The following is a 19,096-nucleotide window of genomic DNA, read 5'->3' on the forward strand; positions in this document are numbered from 1 at the left end:
GTTTTCTGGGGTGAGAGTGTGTATTTCGCACAAGGTCATCCTGTGGATTTCCATGTCTGAGCAGGGAATCAAATCCTGATCTCCAGAATCTAATGCTCAAAACACTACACCATGCTGGCTCTCCATAAATAAATGTACTATATCCTTAAAAACTCCTATAGCCTCAGCTCATCTTCCACACTCTTTCTGTCTTTTTTTGTAAATAGACTTAAACAGAAGTACTTGCTTCCCAACTTTTTAAATTCACAATTGGTTTCTTAGGTTTAAGTTAATGATACTAAATGTTGAAAATATTCTCTCTGTGCCTGCTTAGGATGCTGCTGCTGTTGAAAGGCAACTTACCTGTTGAAGGAACTCTGGTTCCAAGTATTTAGCTAATGAGTTCCACCATTTCAGGGATATGATTTTGTTAATAGCTTCATAAATAAGCATGTACTGCTTAAATGTTCCATTCCAGCCCTGAATGTATTATGGCTGACATAACCGAGAAAGGATGCTGAAGTGCTCAGGTCATGGGAAAAGCATCTTCTTCAGAGGTTATGCATTTAAGTCTTTTTCTGAGTTTGAAAATATTAGCACGAGTATCAAGTGGAATTAGTATTTGTTCAGTTTGTTTATTTATTGACTGCAGTTTATCTGTCTGTTCATATATTTTTCTTCTCCAGTACTTCTCCAAGTTCCTTCTGCATTTCAGCAGGACAGCAATAATCCCTCTGAAGTTTTTCCTAGGTAACGGATAAAGACTTCAACATACTGACCAGATCTTCTGCATTCCTCTCCAATCCAGTGTTAGATATTTTGAATGAGTCAGTTTCACATATTTCATTGCCTCTGTCTTCCCAGTTTTTAATGACAATTTTTAAAAATGAGAATAGTCCAGTTGTTAATATATTCAGATCATTCAGCCACATAATTCCAATGAACAATTCAGGGTGAGGTTTAGTTTGGATCCTCCTGCTCTGTTCAGTGACGCTTAAGCAAAAGTTATCTCAAGAACTTGTTCTTTAATTTCTGAAGGACTTTTTAAATCTTTGGAAAGAGGTGCATTAAATAAACACTACTGCCATATATTACTAAGCAACTTTCTTTTACTGTATATACTCGACTATAAGTCAACCTGAAGTATAAGTTGAGGGCAGATTTCGGGGGGAAAATTATGGTTTTTAATATGACCCTTGGATAAGTCAAGGGTAAAACTTAAGAGACTTGCAACAAAGGATCTAAATGATGAAGCAAAGGAAAACAATGCCAAAGAACCTACAAAACTATGGGAGGCATAACTGTTTTGGCTCACACTAAAAGCTGGATGAAAGAGAGTAGAGGGAGGTCAGTGCTTCCAGGACAGATTGCATGCTTGCCGTTCACCAGGGAATGGTTCTCTTTTTAATAAGAGTTATAGTATTTACGTTGAGCCATGGATAAGTCAACCTAGGTTTTTAGGGTCAATTTTTTGACTAAAATTTCTAGACCTATACATGACTATATACAGTATATGTTTTCCTATGTGTTCCTCTCATTTTCAACATGCACATATGGCACATACAGTCACATCTTCTGTTTTTACATAAGCTCATGTGACTGAATTGGAGCCCTGGTGGCGCAGTAGTTAAATGCCTGTACTGCAGCCACTCATTAAAAACCACAAGGTTGCGAGTTCAGGACCAGCAAAAGGGCTCAAGCTTGACTCAGGCTTGTATCCTTCTGAGATCACTAAAATGAGTACCCAGATTGTTGGGGGCAAATTAGCTTACAGTTGTAAACTGCTTAGACACTGCTTAGGTGGTATGAAGCGGTATATAAATGAAGCTTGTTTGTAGGTTTATTATGTACATTCTTTCCCCCATCAAAGCTCCCACTGGCAATAGTCTATTTTCTAGGCCAGTAGTTCTCAAAATTACCCTTGAGACCACCTTTACTTCTACATGTGGATGTTACTCACTGCTTGATATATGAATACAAATATTTTGTTTGTTTAGTGTGTGTCTTGTCTCAAGAACCAAGGCAGTGACAGGATGGATGGGAAAAGAACTGGCAGCTTTGAATGGGCTCCACATGAGGCCATGATCAAGCAAGCTTCCCTGCTCTCTTCCTCTTCCCCCTCAGGTACAGGAGGCTGGTCCAAGCACCCTCCTCACCATTCTCTTTTCCTCCAGGACAGAAAAAAATTAGGAGGGTGGAGGAGGGGAGAGAGGGCCTCAAAGTCTTGCCCAACATCCCAGCAACTGCCCTACTGAGAACCACTCTTCTAGGTTTTTATCACTGTTTACGAAATTATTTTCCTGAGTTAATGTGCTGTTGTGTGCCTTCAAATGGACTCTGATGTCTGGCAACCCTATCATAGAGGTGTTCTTGGTAAGATTTATTAAGAGGAGGCTTTTCTCTTAGGCTGAGGGGCTGAGTAGACAGGCCAGGATAGCATATACAAAACCCATGCTATCCTCATCCGAGTTCTAACCCAGGTTAGTCCCCAGGTTGGGGGACTACTGTAGATGTGTGTGCCTACCTACAACAGGCAGGTAAACAATAGCTGCCTTCAGACATCCTCATTGAGCGTGCATGAATAGCAAAACAGAGAGAAAAGGGGAAAGTAGATAAATTTGCCTCACTAGCTAATCCTAGCATATTAAAGAAGTAGATCTAGAAGTTAGGCCACCAAAAAGGAAATCATAACAAAAGGGGAGCAGAAGAAAAATGTGCATTTTTGTAGAAGCTTTCAAGCGGTCCCTAGAAGATTCACAATAGTTTTGTTTATCTGTGCAAGGCTTGTTTGACAAGGTTGTTTCATTTAACATGCATGTATTGTTTTGAAGGAAAAAAGTTGATGAAGCATTGAACTTTTTGTGATGCAGAACCTATCAATATTCTTTTTGTGTTATTTCTGCCTCTGGTACCAAATTTTCTGTTAAAGAAGTAATGCTTGGGAACATGTCTACTTTGTTAGCCAAGATATACCTGTATTATCCTATTCTGGTAGAATGCTGTGAATAATAATCAGTGGCACTTACCAATATTTAGTTACTGCTTGATCAAAGGAATATAGAAATCAGTTTGCTATGAAAAGTGTTTTATAGCAAAACTAAATCTATGAATGAAAAAAGGGATTTATCTTGTGTTACTATACAATTATAATAATGTTTTAATTGTATGTATTTAGTATAAAGGAAAACTAAAAAACTGATGACAAATTTTCTTTCTACTTTCAGGGGTGAGATAAGATCTTTTTGGTGTGTTCACTATGGTCCGTGAACGAAAATGTATATTATGCCACATCATTTACAACTCAAAAAAGGTAAACAAAAATTTCAGCACCATAACTAAGAAATGTTCTCCTCTGAAACTTTTTTTTTATTTCTAATGAAGATGTTCTGCCTTTTCAGAATGTTCATGGTAGCTTAAAGCAAATTAAAACAGCTTGGTACATAATAATATTACTAGAATCTTAATAATAATTCAGCAGTCATCAGGAAGACTATAACGTGAAAGAGAGCCAAAGGCTTGCTGAAACAAAAAGGTGTTCACATAAGAACCAAAGACAGCAGAGAAGGAATGAAATGTGTCTCCTGTGGCAAGGAATTGCACGTCTTGGGTCATGCTCAGTGTAAGCCCTTTTTCATGCTGTACTTCACATGGTGACACAAAGACCACTCCTGCTGATCACTATAAATGAGCAGAATCATGTAGGTGGAGATGATTCTGTCAGATTAGCATAATTTATTCTCAAAACAATCACATTCAGAAAATAACAAGAATGAAATGGTGGAAGTATAGAGTGCTCTTTGGATTCCTGCAGCCAGCCATGCCTACCTTCAAAATAGTGGAAGGATCCAATTCCTATAACCAGACATTCCTTCTTCTGCCCCTCCCCGTATAGTTTTCTGTAGGGAGATCTCTTAAGCTGTTTCTTTTCTAATGGAACAAAATTTACCTCTGTTTGAGTAGTGAGTTTGGTTTCTCACATCTCTGCTATACAGGTTGAATCACCCTTATCTGGAAATCCGAAATCTGAAATACTCTGAAATCTAAAACTTTTTCATGAGTGGCTGAGAGAGTAACACCTTTGCTTTCTAATCATTCAGTGTACACAAACATTGTTTCATGCACAAAATTATTAAAAATATTGTATAAAAGTACCTTCAGGTATGTGTATAAAGTATGAATGAAATCTAAATGAATTTTGTGTTTAGACTTGTGTCGCATCTCCAAGATGTCTCATTAAATATATGCAAATGCTCAAAAATAGGGGAAAAAAGAGGAAAAGAAAGAAAGAGAAAAAGATAATCCAAAACACTTCTGGTTCCACACATTTCGGATAAAGGAGACTCAGCCTATATAATAATAATTATTATTATTATTATTTATTTATTTATTTATTTATTTATATTCTGCCTCTCCCTTCCGGGATTTAGGCGGGAACAACAGTCCAATAAAAGAGATATACAGTACGGACAATAATAAAATTTCCCTAATCCCCATAACCCTCCCTCCTTCTGCTAAAATTTCACATAAACATCAAGATACAATACAATACCCCCAGTACAGTGTACTTAGTTACAAATTTTGTAACTAAGGATCGACACAGGAGACCATCAGGAGAGGCGGTGGAAGAGTGAATGGATCAATTTGGTTAATTCAGCTGGAGGTTAGTCTGGAAAGGCCCACCGGAAGAGATCTGTCTTTATTGCCTTTTTAAATGCCTCCCAAGATGCAATATGGCGGATCTCTTCCAGCAGGTCATTCCATATTTTAGGAGTGGCAGCTGAAAAGGTCCTCTGGAAAGTCACCACCAGCCTGGTTTTCTTTGGCTGGAGTAGGTTCCTCCCAGAGAACCTGAGTGCACGGGAAGGATCGTATGGGAGGAGGTGTTCCCTCAAGTATGCTGGACCCAAGCCATGTAGGGCTTTATAGGTAATAACCAACACCTTGTGCTGAGCCTGGAAGCTAATAGGCAGCCAATGAAGAGATTGCAGTAATAATAATAATAATAATAATAATATTTATTTATATACCGCCCTATGGCAAACCAATCCGGGCGGTTGACAACAGTAAAATATAAAATATAACAATTAAAAACACTTTATCCCTCCCCCCCTTAAGACAATATTAAACAGTATAACATATTAAAAACACAACATCAAGCATAAAAACAGCAATTAAAACCCTGATATCCCTCTGTTGATCCTCGACCATCACTGAGATGGGGCCACGGGAGGAATGAGGGAATCAGGGAACCTGGGCTGGGATGATTAGTCTGGAAAGGCCTGCCGGAAGAGATCCGTCTTGACCGCTTTTTTAAAGCTGTCTAATGATGTTATCTGACGGATCTCATCTGGCAGGTCGTTCCAGAGTTTGGGGGGCAACAGCAGAGAACGCCCTCTGGGAGGTCGCCGCAAGCCTAGATTTTAAAGGCTGCAGTAAGTTCTTCCCAGAGGACCGGAGAGCGCGGGGTGGATTGTACGGGAGGAGGCGGTCCCTGAGATAGCTTGGACCCAAGCCATTTAGGGCTTTAAAGGTGATAACCAACACCTTGTACTGGGCCCGGAAGCTGATAGGCAGCCAGTGGAGGGACCTCAAAACCGGAGTAATGTGGTCCCTCCTAGATGTTCCTGAGACAAGCCTGGCTGCCATGTTTTGAACCAGCTGTAATTTCCGAGTCAAGCACAGGGGTAGCCCCATGTAGAGTGCATTACAGAAGTCAAGGCGTGAGGTTACCAGCGCGTGCACAACCGTCTCGAGATCCCTTACTTCCAGAAAAGGGCGCAGCTGGCGTATCAGCCGAAGCTGATAACAGGCACTCCTGACCGTCGTCGCATTTACCTGATTTGTCATCAGGAGCGACGAGTCAAGGAGCACCCCCAGACTGCGAACACAGTCGCTGGAGGAGAGTGTGACCCCATCCAGGACTGGAGGTGTAATAGGGTCGAATTTAGCTTTATCTACGACGAACCTGGCTGCCATATTCTGAATCAAGTTGCAGCTTCTGAATGTGGCACAAGGGTTGCCCCATGTAGAGTGCATTACAGAAATCAAGACGAGAGGTTACCAGTGAATGTACAATTGTTTCTAGGTCCCTCTGCTCCAGGTAGGGTTGCAGCTGGTGTAGCAGCCGAAGCTGATAACAGGCACTCCTAGCCATTGCATCAACCTGGGAAGACAGCTGAAGTGACGAATCCAGAAGTACCCCCAAGCTGCGGACACAGTCCTTTAGGGGAAGTGTGACCCCGTCCAGGACTGGTGGACAAATCTCCATACCCGGTGCAGGGTTTCCTATAGCGAGTATCTCTGTTTTATTTGGATTCAACTTAAGTCTATTTTCCCTTATCCAATCCATTACTGACCTCAGTCATGCAGAGGGGAGATTCCTTCCTTGGTCACTGAAGCAGTCAGAGACATAGAGAAACAAATTTGGGTGTCATCAGCATATTGATAAAACCCTGCCCCATGTCTCTGGATGATCTCACCCAACGGCTTCATGTAAATGTTAACCAGCATTGGGGACAGAATTGCGCCCTGAGGGATGCCCAACTTTATCTCCCTCTTGGACGAATAACTGTCCCCAAGCAACACTATCTGGAATCTGCCCAAGAGGTAGGTCTGGAACCACTGCAACTCAGAGCTGCCGATTCCTAACTCCCTCAGGCATTCCAGAAAGATACCATGGTCGATGGTATCAAAGGCCGCTGAGAGGTCCAAGAGCACCAGCAAGGTCACACTTCCCCTGTCGATGCCCAGACGGAGATCATCGACCAAGGCAACCAAGGCAGTCTCCACTCCATATCCTGACCTGAAGCCACTTTGAAATGGATCAAGATCCAAGACTGCTTGGAGTTGGTTTGCAACTGCCCTCTCGATCACCTTGCCCAAAAACAGAAGAAGAGAAACTGGCAGGTAGTTGGATCTCTCCAGGGGATCAAGGGAAGGGTTCTTGAGTAGAGGTTTAACCACAGCCAGTTTTAAGCTGGCTGGAAAATATCCTTCCTTGAAGGAGGTGTTGATTATTGATCTTAATAAACTCAAAGTTGCCTCACATCCCTGGATAGCTAGCCAGGTTGGGCAGGGATCAAGAGGGCAAGTGGTCTTTTTAACCTTTCCAAGCAGCTTGTCTATGTGCTCAGTACTCAGACTGAAATTGATCCAATAAAATCTCATTAACGGAGCCACTGGACACCTCTCTTTTTGTTTCTGTACTAATAGCGGCTTCTAAGTCGGCCCTTATCAGAGAGCTTTTATCTGCGTAGGTTGTAACAAAGGATTCAGGGTGGAAGGAGTCTGACTTAGCTTCCTTACCACTCTGAAAAGCTCTGCTGGACGAGACTTCACTGACACAATAGATGCAGAATAGAAAGACTTCTTTGCTGCATCTATTGCCACTCCATAGGCTTTAAGAAAAGTCCTATGACATGTCTTTTCGGATAAATGCCGAGTCTTTCACCAGCAGTGCTCTAATCGTTGTCCAGCCTGTTTCATCCTTCTAAGATCTTCAGTATACCAAGGATTTCTATTAGAAGTAGACTGGAAAGGATGCTCAGGAGCAATAGTGTCTATAGCCTTAGTAAGATGGTTGTTCCAGCTGGATGCCAAGGCTTCGACAGAATCACTGCCACTACCACCCATTAAACCCTCTAAGGCTTTCTGGAACCCAGTAGGTTACATCAGCCTCTGAGGGCAGACCATTCTAATAGGTCCACCACCCCCAGGGGGGCCTTGGAGAGTGGCCTTGTCCAACCTTGACAGGAAATGGTCCGTCCATGACAGAGCAGAGGTAGAAATGACCTCCACCCACGGATAGTCCTGTTCCAAACAAAAAACCGCATCGAAGGTATGACCTGCGCAATGCGTAGGCCCAGAGACAATGTCGAAGACTTACTTTGTGCCCTATGTAAATTTCAGAAGTGTGATACCAATGATATTATAATATGCTTTTTAACATAGTTTAGATAGAGATTTTGCATTACCCAGTTAATCTTAACATTGCATTTTTGACTGATATGAAGTCCATTTAATGTGACTGTACTGATAGACTGTACTGATAGGGGACGTGTGGCTCAAGCAGTTAAAACACTGACTCTGTTGATTGCAAGGTCAGCAAGTTGGCAGTTCGAGGCCCAAGTGCTGCATGCCGGGGTGAACTCCCGTCACTAGCCCCAGCTTCTGCCAACCTAGCAGCTCAAAAGCATGTAAATGCAAGTAGATAAATAGGTACCACTTCTGTGGGAAGGAAAACACCGTTCTGTGCAATCATGCTGGCCACTTGACTCACAGAGTAGTCTTTGACAATGTGGGCACCATCCCCTACAGTCAGACATGACTTGACAACCTTGTCAAAGGGGAATACCATTACTTTTACCTACTTATAAATGGAGTATAATTATATTTCATTATATCAGTGAATTGGAGGGAAAGAGGGGAAATGACCTAGATGTACTTGTAAAGCAAATTAAAAGGTAAAGGTGGATGGAAATATACACATCTTTTAGGATCCATTCATAGGGTGGAGAAGACAATGCCATGGTAAGCACACTGGTTTTGTTTGATTTCAGAAACTCTGCAGGGTTGATTAATATTTGGATGGGAGGCCACCAGGTAATACTGGGGATCTTTAGTAGGATTATGAAAGAATTCAGTCTGAAACCCCGTGGAGCTGCTACAAGTCAAACTGACCATGCTGGGCAAAATGGATTGATGGTCAGTTTCAGTATAAAGCAGTTTCCTGTGTTTCTGTATTCCTGTTTATGACAATTGCCTTATCTAAGGATTGAAATCATAGGAGAGGTGGTATATTGCATTTACATAAAAATGTAGTTCATACAGTTCATTTGCATTCAGCACAGAATACATATAGTGTTTATTTTACACACCACAAATCTATCATTCTTTTCTTAGCTCATATGTATTTAAAAATTTGGCATATCTATTCTTTGATACTACATTTCCCACAAAAATGTCTTGACATTATAATGGGAAGAATCACTGGTGAATGATAGAAAAACACTGGAAAAGAGGACAACAAAGAACTCATTTATTAGAATAGCTCCACTGGCTACTGCTCCGTTCCCAGGCACAATTCAAGGTATTGCCTATGACTATTGGGTAGTATATGGCTTGGGTCCTGATTGGACTGAATTCTCCACTGTGAACTTGCCTGAGTTCAGAAGTTCAGGGTAAGCCTTTTTCTTGATCCTGTCACCTTCACAATAATGTCTCTTAAGACATAGAAAAGGACCTTCTTGGTGATTGCGCCCAGGCTTTGGAATGCCTTCCTGAAGGAGTCTTGAAATGCTCCTGCTTTGTTTTCCATTGTTGAGTAAAAACTTTTCTATTCTGATTGCAAGGGCTTATGTGCTCTGTTAATTTTTATCTTTTTAATGTTTTTTTTTTAAAATCTACAGGTAAATTAATCACATTTAATAACTTTTGGTAGATTTTTACTTATGTCTTACCACATTTTTTGTATTTGTTTTAATTTTAGTAAGTCACTCTGAGTCCCAGTTTTGGGAGGATATATTTGAATTAATTATCATTGTAATTACAGGGCATAGTCCATCTGGCACTAGATGGAATGGGCACATAGATGAAAATGGGTAAACAATTTGTTGTTATGTGCTTTCAAATCAGCTCCAACTCTGTCATAGGTTTACTTAGCAAGATTTATTCAGAAGAGCCATTGCTACCTTCTTAAGGTGAAAGAGTGTGACTTGCCACCCAGCTGACTTCCATGGTTGAATAGAGGTTTGAACTCTGGTCTCCCAGAGTTCAGCACCACAGTGGCTCTTTAACTGTGCAATATACTCTGCTTTCTATCTGTTGATGTCTAACTACTTTTACTGTTTATAGGAGATGGATGAACACATGAGAAGTATGCTTCATCACAGAGAACTTGAAAATCTCAAAGGAAGGTATGCATATATGAGTATTTTCTGCTGGAATCTGATGCAGTGTCTTCAGATACAGTTCTCTTTCTTGTGGGGAGCAACATGTTGGTCACATGAGCACCTTGGGCCATTTTTGTGCAGCCCCCTTTAAAGAGTTCCTGTTTCTATTTCAGATTTCATTATTCACTATTTAATTGTGAGCTGCCTTGGGTCTCTTTTTGGGAGAAAGTTAGCATAAAAATGAAATAAACATTCCAAAATAGTGTGATTTCACAGGGAAGTAGTACACCGGGAGTCCATACTTTGCTTCCCAGAAAAAGTGTGCTTCCAGTTGGCTTTTGGGAACCCACTGCTACAGAGAAAGGCAATATTTTCTCTTCATCCCAGTCTGAATCTGGAGGAAGAATTTTTGTTCACTCTTAAAAATGAATCAAACTGCAGGTTGACCTTGTACTTGGCAATGAAAATCCATCTGTTCCATTGCTAAACAGCTGAACAGGGCAGGGCTGCTCTGACTCCAGAACGTCATCAGCATTAACTTTAGCAATGTAATTTGAGCCTGCTTGTTTCAGCTAATTTTTAGAATAATAATTCTAAACAACTTTTTAGGACATCAGAGTGGGAATCAACTTTTGTTTGTTGCAGTTGCTGGGTTACTGCCCATTTAGGTGCTAAATGTATTTCATGCAGTAGCATCGGTAAGGTTCTTAATTTAGTTTTTATGTTCAGATTTCTCCTGTGTTCTTCTTCAATTGCTTTTCTCATGATTAACATTCAGATTTAGGCAGGTGCAGATATGCCCCCAATTAGTGCTTACAGTTGTAGGTCATAGGAAGGGCCTGACTTTAACATTGTGCATGCAAAACGTGGCTGTAGGCTCTTCCTTTTCCTCCACTTGAAGCTCTCTTCATCTAAATCCAGAAGCATTTAACTCCTTGTGAAGTTATTGGATATCTGTGTGACTTCTATGAAAGTAGATTTCCCTGCTCTCATATGTGCAGAGAAGAGATCTGAGAAGCGTGCTGTGCTATACTAAGAAGACTTTCTGTACAAGGAGTGAGGTGGATAGTGTGCTATTTTCTACACTTGTGCTGCTAATCTGTTGACAATGTTAGCTAATGTAATCTTCTCTAGTATCAAATGCCATAAAACATTTTATAAAAATGCCTGCTGCTTAATATTAAATGTGAAGTTGTGGGGGTCAAAATGTCCTTATGGCTGATTTCTGGAGTCAGCAGGAGTGCAGAATTTCATATTTGATCTAAATCATGCATTTGAAAGATACAGCATATCTGAATTATTTGATGTGCCATAAACCCACAAGTTTAACATTCTGACTGGAATTCAGTTTTATTTTCAGTGCAACCAATGGCCTGAGTATGCTAATTGTGTGGAGAGGTGTTATTTTTTTAAAAAAGGTTTTAATAGCAGATTCAAATGACTACTACTTGCTTACTTGCTACTTAGCTTACTTGCTAATTAGCTTACTTGCTGTTCACCGCTATGATCTTTGGAATAGCAGTATATAAATAAAACAAATTATTATTATTATTATTATTATTATTATTATTAATAGCAGATTCAAATGACTACTAGAAATTACACATGGGGGTCCCTTCTATTTCACAATTGGTTGCCGGCTACACAATGCTGCTGTCTCGTACAAGTCCAAGCCCTCCTTGGACTGGCAAAGTTGTACTGTTCCTTAGATCCAAGTCTTTGTATTTATGTAAGACTTATCAGAAGGTACACAGCTCATCCATTTGAAAACCCTTTAAAGAGGTTTACTGCTCTATTTAACAATCATTTGTTCTCCCTTTGTGAAGTACTTTATGCAAAAACATTGTAGTCTGATGTCTTGTGAGTGGGTGAAGAATCTCCCCCCCCCCTCAGGTTTGTCCTTCATACTTTCAAAAATTGCAGAGGTGGAAGAAAATTCCTATGCCTCCATTTCCTTTGAGGGAAATTCTTTACAGAATAGTGAAGATGGTTGTGACCCAGGAGATTGGCATTTCTGTCACTTCATTAAAAACTATTTTAGCCAAGTAGTTTCACAGCTGTGTTGAAACCTACATTGTTCATATATGATGCTATGAAGCTTTTTTTAAAGGAAAATGCCTTAAAAACTATATTTGTTTTTCCTTGAACAGATAATGAAAGGCTTTAAAATGTCTCTTCTGCAAATAGCAATGGAAAATTGGAGTGCATTGTCAATATTTCTGACAGTGTAGGCTGAGTAAGGATTATTTCTGGACAAAACACATGTGTCTTGAGCAGAGTTTCAGTAATTAATCCTGTAATGTCAAAAATCAGAGGTGCTAAACACATTCTTTTTTCATCCTTCGCATCTGGGGGCGGAGAAGAGAACATTGAGTCTAAATAGAATTTGCAATATGTCATAAATTTTTCCATGAAGGTCTGTTTTTCCTTTCTGTCTACATATAGCCATTATACCCATTATGAATATATGGAATTACCCCCTGGAACTGTACTGTATTATCCTGGACCAGTACTAGTCCCTGAGCCATTAGTTGCTGGTCTGTGGAAAGTTTCCAGGAAAGAAAGAAAAAAATTAGTCAGTGGGTGGAAACGTAGTGTCAGTCCTTGGCACACTGGAAAAAATAATTTCCAGTCTCCCACACCAGATAGCTGAAGAAGCACTGGATTCTATATTTCTTGGATGACAAAGAGTTGTAGTTGCAGTCAGAAAACACATTAATTTTGCTGCTCATCTTCACTGTTCTCTCAGATGAATAGATTTTTATTTTTGAGTGTAGGCTGTAGTCCTTCTATCCTCTCCTTAAAACTTGTAATTCTGGAAACAAAATGTACAGGAGTGTGGAGGATTTTTGTGGTTTTTTTAGCAGCTTTAACTGAAATCAGAGTACAACCACTTGTCTGGCACAGTTGTTGGCTTCCTCCAACTGAAATAATTTTGTGTGTTTAGACTAATCCTTGCCAAGCAGAGAGTGGACTTAACTTGCCCTTTCTGAACCAAATAAAGTAGAGTGAACTGGAGACTCTCTCCCTTCATCCACATGTCCTGTGGAGTCTTTGAATTCCAGGCTAGTGTGCCAGCTGTCCCAGTTTAGGTTTCACTGTTTGCGATTGGATGTAGAAGCATTCCCTTACCACCCCTGGACAGCCTTTCATTGGGGGAAAGAAGAGAGAGAGTTTATATTTCAAATCTGTCACTGGATTTTCCCAGTGCAGCTGGCACCATGGAGGTGCTTCAGAGCAGCCTCTGCTAGCTCTGCAAGCCCTCCACTCTGCCTCCCACCTCCTCCACTATGTTTCCTCTGACAAGGTTTTGAGTACAACAATCCAAGAAGAATTTCCGCTGACACTGATTATTCCCAAGTCTTTTACCTCTTGATTGTTGGAAAAAAATCCAAAATTTACCAAGAAATCATCAAGCTTGACTAACAATTACAAAGGAGAGAGCTTATAAATCTGCAAGTACTGTATTTAAAAAAATACAGTGCAGATTACTAGACCTTGTCTATGAGATCTGAGATTTACATATTCGGAGGAAACTTGATTAAGACAAGCCTAATTTGCCATGCCTGTGGGAAAGATTGAATGTCCACCTTCTCCATCTTTCCCCAGGGACAGCAATCATGAGTGCCAGGTGTGTAGGGTGACAGTGGTGGGCTTGTCCGCATATGCTAAGCACATCTCCAGCCAGCTGCACAAAGACAACGTTGAAGCCCATGATGCTGAGGAAGGGACAGAAGAGGCCAATGAAGAATACTTTGACAAGGAACTCATCCAGTTAATCAAACAAAGAAATGAGCAGAACCGGTGAGTGTTTTTACCTTTCATTAGTTACTGCAGTGTGGCATTTTATATGACTGTTTGAATGTTGCCAAGAGTGGACTGTTCCTTTAGTGTGGTCTGCAGTTCCACGAGGCTGCAAGAGTTCTCAGAGCTATATAAGCTACTATTTTTAGTATAGAGCTTTGATAGTTGCCATGTAATGTTTTCAGAGTTGTTAAGTGAATTTTACTGTTGCCTTAGAAAAAAAGCAATATCAGTCAATGGGTAGGCTTAATAACTTCTACAAAAGGTTGCAAAAGGCACCTGATACAATGCATTATTAATACTGAATGTTTATAGTGAACGTATATTCTTTTAAAATATACTGCATGTTTTCTTCTTAACCTATCTCTTATAAGTCTATTAAAATACTTTAAAAAATATATTGTCATTCATGATGTGCATGCCTGCTTCAGTTATACTCTACTATATCATCATTATCATCACCCAGACTAAATGAATCTAGTGTAAGGGGAGTGCACCACATTTTTGTATTAAGTGTGTGCAGATATCAAAATTATTTAATGGTAACATTGATCCAAGTTTATTTAATGATAAAATAATTAGTAGTAAAGTTATAGGGACTCTGGATCTGTATGCTACTTTGATCCTTACAGTACTGTTAAGTGAACTAGGTATTGTATATGCTTTTAAATTAAATCAATAGAAAGATGTTTTTATTCTGAATGAAATTATTTATGCATCTTCAAGTATAGCATTAAAATTTCATTTCACTTGGCCTTTAAGCTCCTATGTAGTACTCTTTTTTGTGTTGTTTTTGGTAGTATGTCATTTAAAAAACAGGAGTCTATTTTGCTTTTATTGCATATCTGTAGACTTCCACGGATTCAGTCTTCAGAATTTTCTACATGAGAAGACACTTCTGCATTCACATAGCAGGTTCTCTGGATCAAGGCAGATCACTTTTTAAGACAGAAGTGAATCACCCACTAATTAGTATTGCTTTATTCACTTCCAGCATAATGAACCTAGATGAAAGCAATTCTAGTATTTTTTTAAAACCAAGTCTTAGAGTCCTTAGAATTTGCTTAAAATCTCCCAGTCGAGTCAGACTTTGCCAAGGATAAAAGGTTTAGCTGAACATTATATTAGCAGCATGTTTCTCTATGCCCTGATCAGCTGAGGCTGGGGGAAAAATCTGCCTGTCCTTGTAACTTTCTTTTCTCCTTGGAAGTTGCAATCATCCACAAATTCAGTAACCACTGAAGCCCATTTATGGAACTACTGTAGAGAGTTTGAGTCTTGTCAAAGTTAAAAAGGGATGTGGAACTTGAAACCTCAAGCATACCCATGGTCAGGGGCTGTGAAGATAGATGCCATAGTGTGAAATGTTCCTGCCCTTGTGTCTCCAGCACCCTATAGGGAGAAAGGAAAATAGCTTTCTTGATTTTAACAGGATAATGTAGTTCTGTTATTTAGCCAAATTGGATATGAAAAAGCAGCATTTTTTCTTGAGACATTGTATGCTAAACCTACTATGTGTTATGTGTATCACTTCTTTCAAAGCATAATTTCAGTTAGTTGTAGGTCCGAGGCAGAGGTACTGTATACTGCACCCCTCTTCTTTTACCATTTCCCTGAGGAGTAATTTCAAAAGAGAAAAATACTGTTTGTGTTCTTTAGTAGCACCAGAATAGGTCTCCTCATAGAGATCCCCTCTCTGTTAACCTATCCATTGCTTTCAGGGGAAGTGTTTCAGTAGCCCAGTACATAATTCTTATGTTACTAGTAGCAATTAATCATAGTTTCATTTAACAGTTGTCACATATTTATTCTCTTAGTGCCCTCTTGATGAGCTGGGGAAAAAAACAGTAGAGGAGGCTGATTCATATCTGAAGCTTCTGGACTCTTACTTTCCATAACTGCAAGGTCAGTTTGGACTGACTTTGCTTTGTAATTCATGCTCCAGTCTCTGCTTTCTTTTTAAAAATTGCTTCTTGTCAAGCAGTGTCAAGAATGCAAACAAGTCGGCATTATTCACAGAAATTTTAGACAGGGCTTCATTATTTGTAAAGTCTCCTGTTATCCAGAATGAGTGAGAATCGACTTTCTGGACATTAGGTTAAAAAGATTGTGTATTTACAGGGCAGATGAAATATGCCATGGGAAACATGAAACAGAAAGTGATGACAAGCAATTGCAAAGACGACAAAATGATAGAACCTCTTATCAAGATCAAGATGTATATGATTCATCATCAAGGTATCATCATGAACCATCACAGAGAGACTGGAAGTGGGGAAAAGACAGCTTCTCAAATCCAAGACAAGGCAAATTCACACATTCTGCAAGAAAATTTAATAATACAAACAGGCATCTTCCTAGTCAAAGAGGACGACCTGGATGGCATACAAACAACACTGGGGGACCTTCCATTTGGTATCATAACTATGGGAATTCTGGAGGTGCTTGGCATAAGAATTCTGGAAGAGGAACATCTGGTTGGCATCATGGTGGTAGGGGAAGAAATTCTAACTGGAATTCTGAAGGAAATAATGATTTTTCTAATTGGCAGTCCAAAAATTCAGGAGGAAACTGGAAGCCTGGTCAACAGAGTACAAGTGGATGGAATTTTGGAAGAAACAGAGGTGCAAACAATAACTGCCAGACTGAGACCATGGATGCCACCTGGTTAAAAAGCAAGGGCATGCAAGATAAATACAAGGTGGAAAGATATGTGTGGCAATGGCAGGAGAATGGTTCTGTAGCATCTTATACAAGCCTAGCTAATGAAAATGATGACATGAATTACTTATTAGATTTCACAAGTGATCAGCTACCTTCAGATCAATTATTAAACTTTGTTTCTGAGCAGCCAGATAGCAAGACCTCCAAAATCAATGGAAAGTGCAGCAGCCCTTCCCGAGAAAAGACAAATCGCTGGTCCCCATATCCTTCTCAGAAAGCTGTAGAACAAAATCCACTGTCTGATGAGAAAGATACTAAAACTTCAGAAAAAACAGGTTTTGCCCATCTCTCTTCCTCTCAACTGTCTGCAGAATTGGCAGGTCCTAAAACCATCAACTCAAAAAAGAAAAAATGGGAAGAAAGTTACTCAGGTTCTTCAAATAACAAAATGGCAGTCAACAAACTTGTGTCCTGCAAGGGGCTGACAGACTACACTGGTGAGATGAAATCAGACCAGGTTGAAGGCAAAGGCAATAGAATGCCATCCTTAAAGTCACCACTCCTAGCTATTTCAGATATAAAGTCATCATCACAAAAAAGAAGCCCAAAGAATCTCTTGAAACAAGTCCAGCTTTTGTTATCCTCACCTTCTGGAGAATGTCACAGCGAGGTGGACATGCTAACTTTAGAAGCTAACAGTTCCTCATCATCTGGATGTAAGCTAAGCAATGACTGTAGTGACTATAATAATTTAAAGAATAGCAAACATTTGTTTAACAACAGTGGAAACTTAACTGAAGAATTAGACAAGACCAAAGCGGAACTACAGTGTAATCGTTTTCTCCAAAACTCACTCTCAAGCACTTGTAGAGGTACTCAAACTGACAGGAAAGAAGACTGGAGCATTGGGGATCCTGAACATGGTTTAAAGATGAATGGGTCCCATATAGAAGCAGTGGAGAATGAGAGCCGCAAAGATGTAACAGGAAACAAAAATACTTCTTCAAATGCTTGTTCATCTTGTGCATGGGCTGATTCAGACCATACTGCAGCCCAAAAAAGTAACTATGTAAGAGAATTGGGGGATGCTGATAAAAAATCTGCTAAATTCCAAATGAATCCTCTTAATTTGCAGTCCAGTGGTCAACACAACTTAGATATTGACTTGAAAGCATCACTGGAAGAAGACAGTAATGAAGATACTATTAAATCAAATGATGCTTTTATAGATGAAGGCTATGATGGTCATTCAAATCAAGAACTGCAGAAAGATACAGCAGGGCAGCCCTCAGGTCCTCTGCTTCCTGAACTGAGTAAACTTGGCTTCCCAGCTTCTCTCCAAAGGGACCTAACATGGCGCACCAATTTGAAGAGCAAAACCGGCTCACATCTACCAGAGCCCAACCTCAACAGTGCAAGACGCATTCGAAATGTTAGTGGCCACAAAAAAAGTGAAACTGAAAAGGAATCGGGGCTCAAGCCTACCTTGCGGCAGATTATTAGTGTGTCTCGTAGAAATGTAAACTGGGAACAAGTCATTCAGCAGGTGACAAAGAAGAAACAAGAACTTGGCAAAGGTTTACCAAGGTATGTAGTCCAGCACAGCTCTTGATATTCAGTATATGTAGTTTCAAACACAGCTCTTGATATATAGTATGTAAACATGTGCACATTTATGTATATTGTAAATTTATAGACTCTCCTTGAATACATTTGACCTTTGCTAACCACTAGGATTTGTTTCCAGGATCACTCATGGATAAAAAAAAATCCATTGATGCTCAAGTCCCATTAAATATAATGGCATAGTAATTATATAAATATATAAAATTATATAATTATACAAAATGGCAAAATCAAGGTTTGCTTTTTATAATTTATATACTTTAAAAATATTTTTGAGCTATAGATGGTTGAATCTGTGGATAAAGAATCTCTGGATATGGAGGGCTGACTGTACAAAACGCTTATGGGCTCATTTTTTGAGATGATGTACAGGGGATTTAAACAGCTGGTTTTTAAATAGTATAGTGTGGGTAAAGATATAGAATGTAATAGTATCATCTGGATCGGGTATAGAATTAATTATATTTGCAAGCACTATAAGTGTTGCTCCTGTCTCCCTTCTACTCTTTTTAACATAAAATATGCCACCTGTTTACTACTTTTAGAGAAATTATTAATCTATTGATAAGAACCTGCTTGCAGCATTTAACCTCACTTTTCTGAAAATATTGTTTGCGAGTTCTAGCTGCATGAAGAAGACTCTCACTTGATTGATCTTCAATAACTGTGGTTAAAAGATAAAGAACTTGAGTTGAGCTATACATAGAATAAATGTAATAGAGGTTATAGTTGTGTAGCTTGTATTATTGTCTATTTTAGCAGAGTTTTTACTGTTTACTTTTGTATTTGAAGGTTTGGTATAGAGATGGTTCCCCTCATCCAGAATGAACAGGAAGGTCTTGACTTGGATGACCTGCTTGCAGCATTTAACCTCACTTTTCTGAAAATATTGTTTGCGAGTTCTAGCTGCATGAAGAAGACTCTCACTTGATTGATCTTCAATAACTGTGGTTAAAAGATAAAGAACTTGAGTTGAGCTATACATAGAATAAATGTAATAGAGGTTATAGTTGTGTAGCTTGTATTATTGTCTATTTTAGCAGAGTTTTTACTGTTTACTTTTGTATTTGAAGGTTTGGTATAGAGATGGTTCCCCTCATCCAGAATGAACAGGAAGGTCTTGACTTGGATGA

The 19,096-nt window shown here is 39.5% G+C and overlaps 1 protein-coding gene across 3 annotated transcripts in view; it reads left to right on the top strand.

Annotated features, from left to right (window-relative positions):
- ZNF106 (zinc finger protein 106) overlaps window positions 1-19,096 on the top strand; it is a 73,714-nt gene that overhangs the window by 22,143 nt on the left and 32,475 nt on the right. For 2 of the 3 annotated variants that reach the window (XR_006102217.1, XM_042452446.1), the window contains exons 2-6: window positions 3,204-3,289; window positions 9,832-9,893; window positions 13,479-13,673; window positions 15,795-17,924; window positions 18,756-18,815. Coding sequence is in view for 2 of the 3 variants with exons in the window: in XM_042452446.1 (XP_042308380.1) it covers window positions 3,236-3,289; window positions 9,832-9,893; window positions 13,479-13,673; window positions 15,795-17,924; window positions 18,756-18,815 (2,501 nt within the window). In the remaining variant the exon portion in view is untranslated. Of the gene's footprint in view, window positions 1-1,980; window positions 2,104-3,203; window positions 3,290-9,831; window positions 9,894-13,478; window positions 13,674-15,794; window positions 17,925-18,755; window positions 18,816-19,096 lie in introns of those variants that run through there. The other variant, XM_042452454.1, reaches the window with a different exon arrangement.

This window comes from Sceloporus undulatus, chromosome 1, assembly GCF_019175285.1.
Source record: "Sceloporus undulatus isolate JIND9_A2432 ecotype Alabama chromosome 1, SceUnd_v1.1, whole genome shotgun sequence".
Lineage (NCBI taxonomy): Eukaryota > Metazoa > Chordata > Lepidosauria > Squamata > Phrynosomatidae > Sceloporus > Sceloporus undulatus.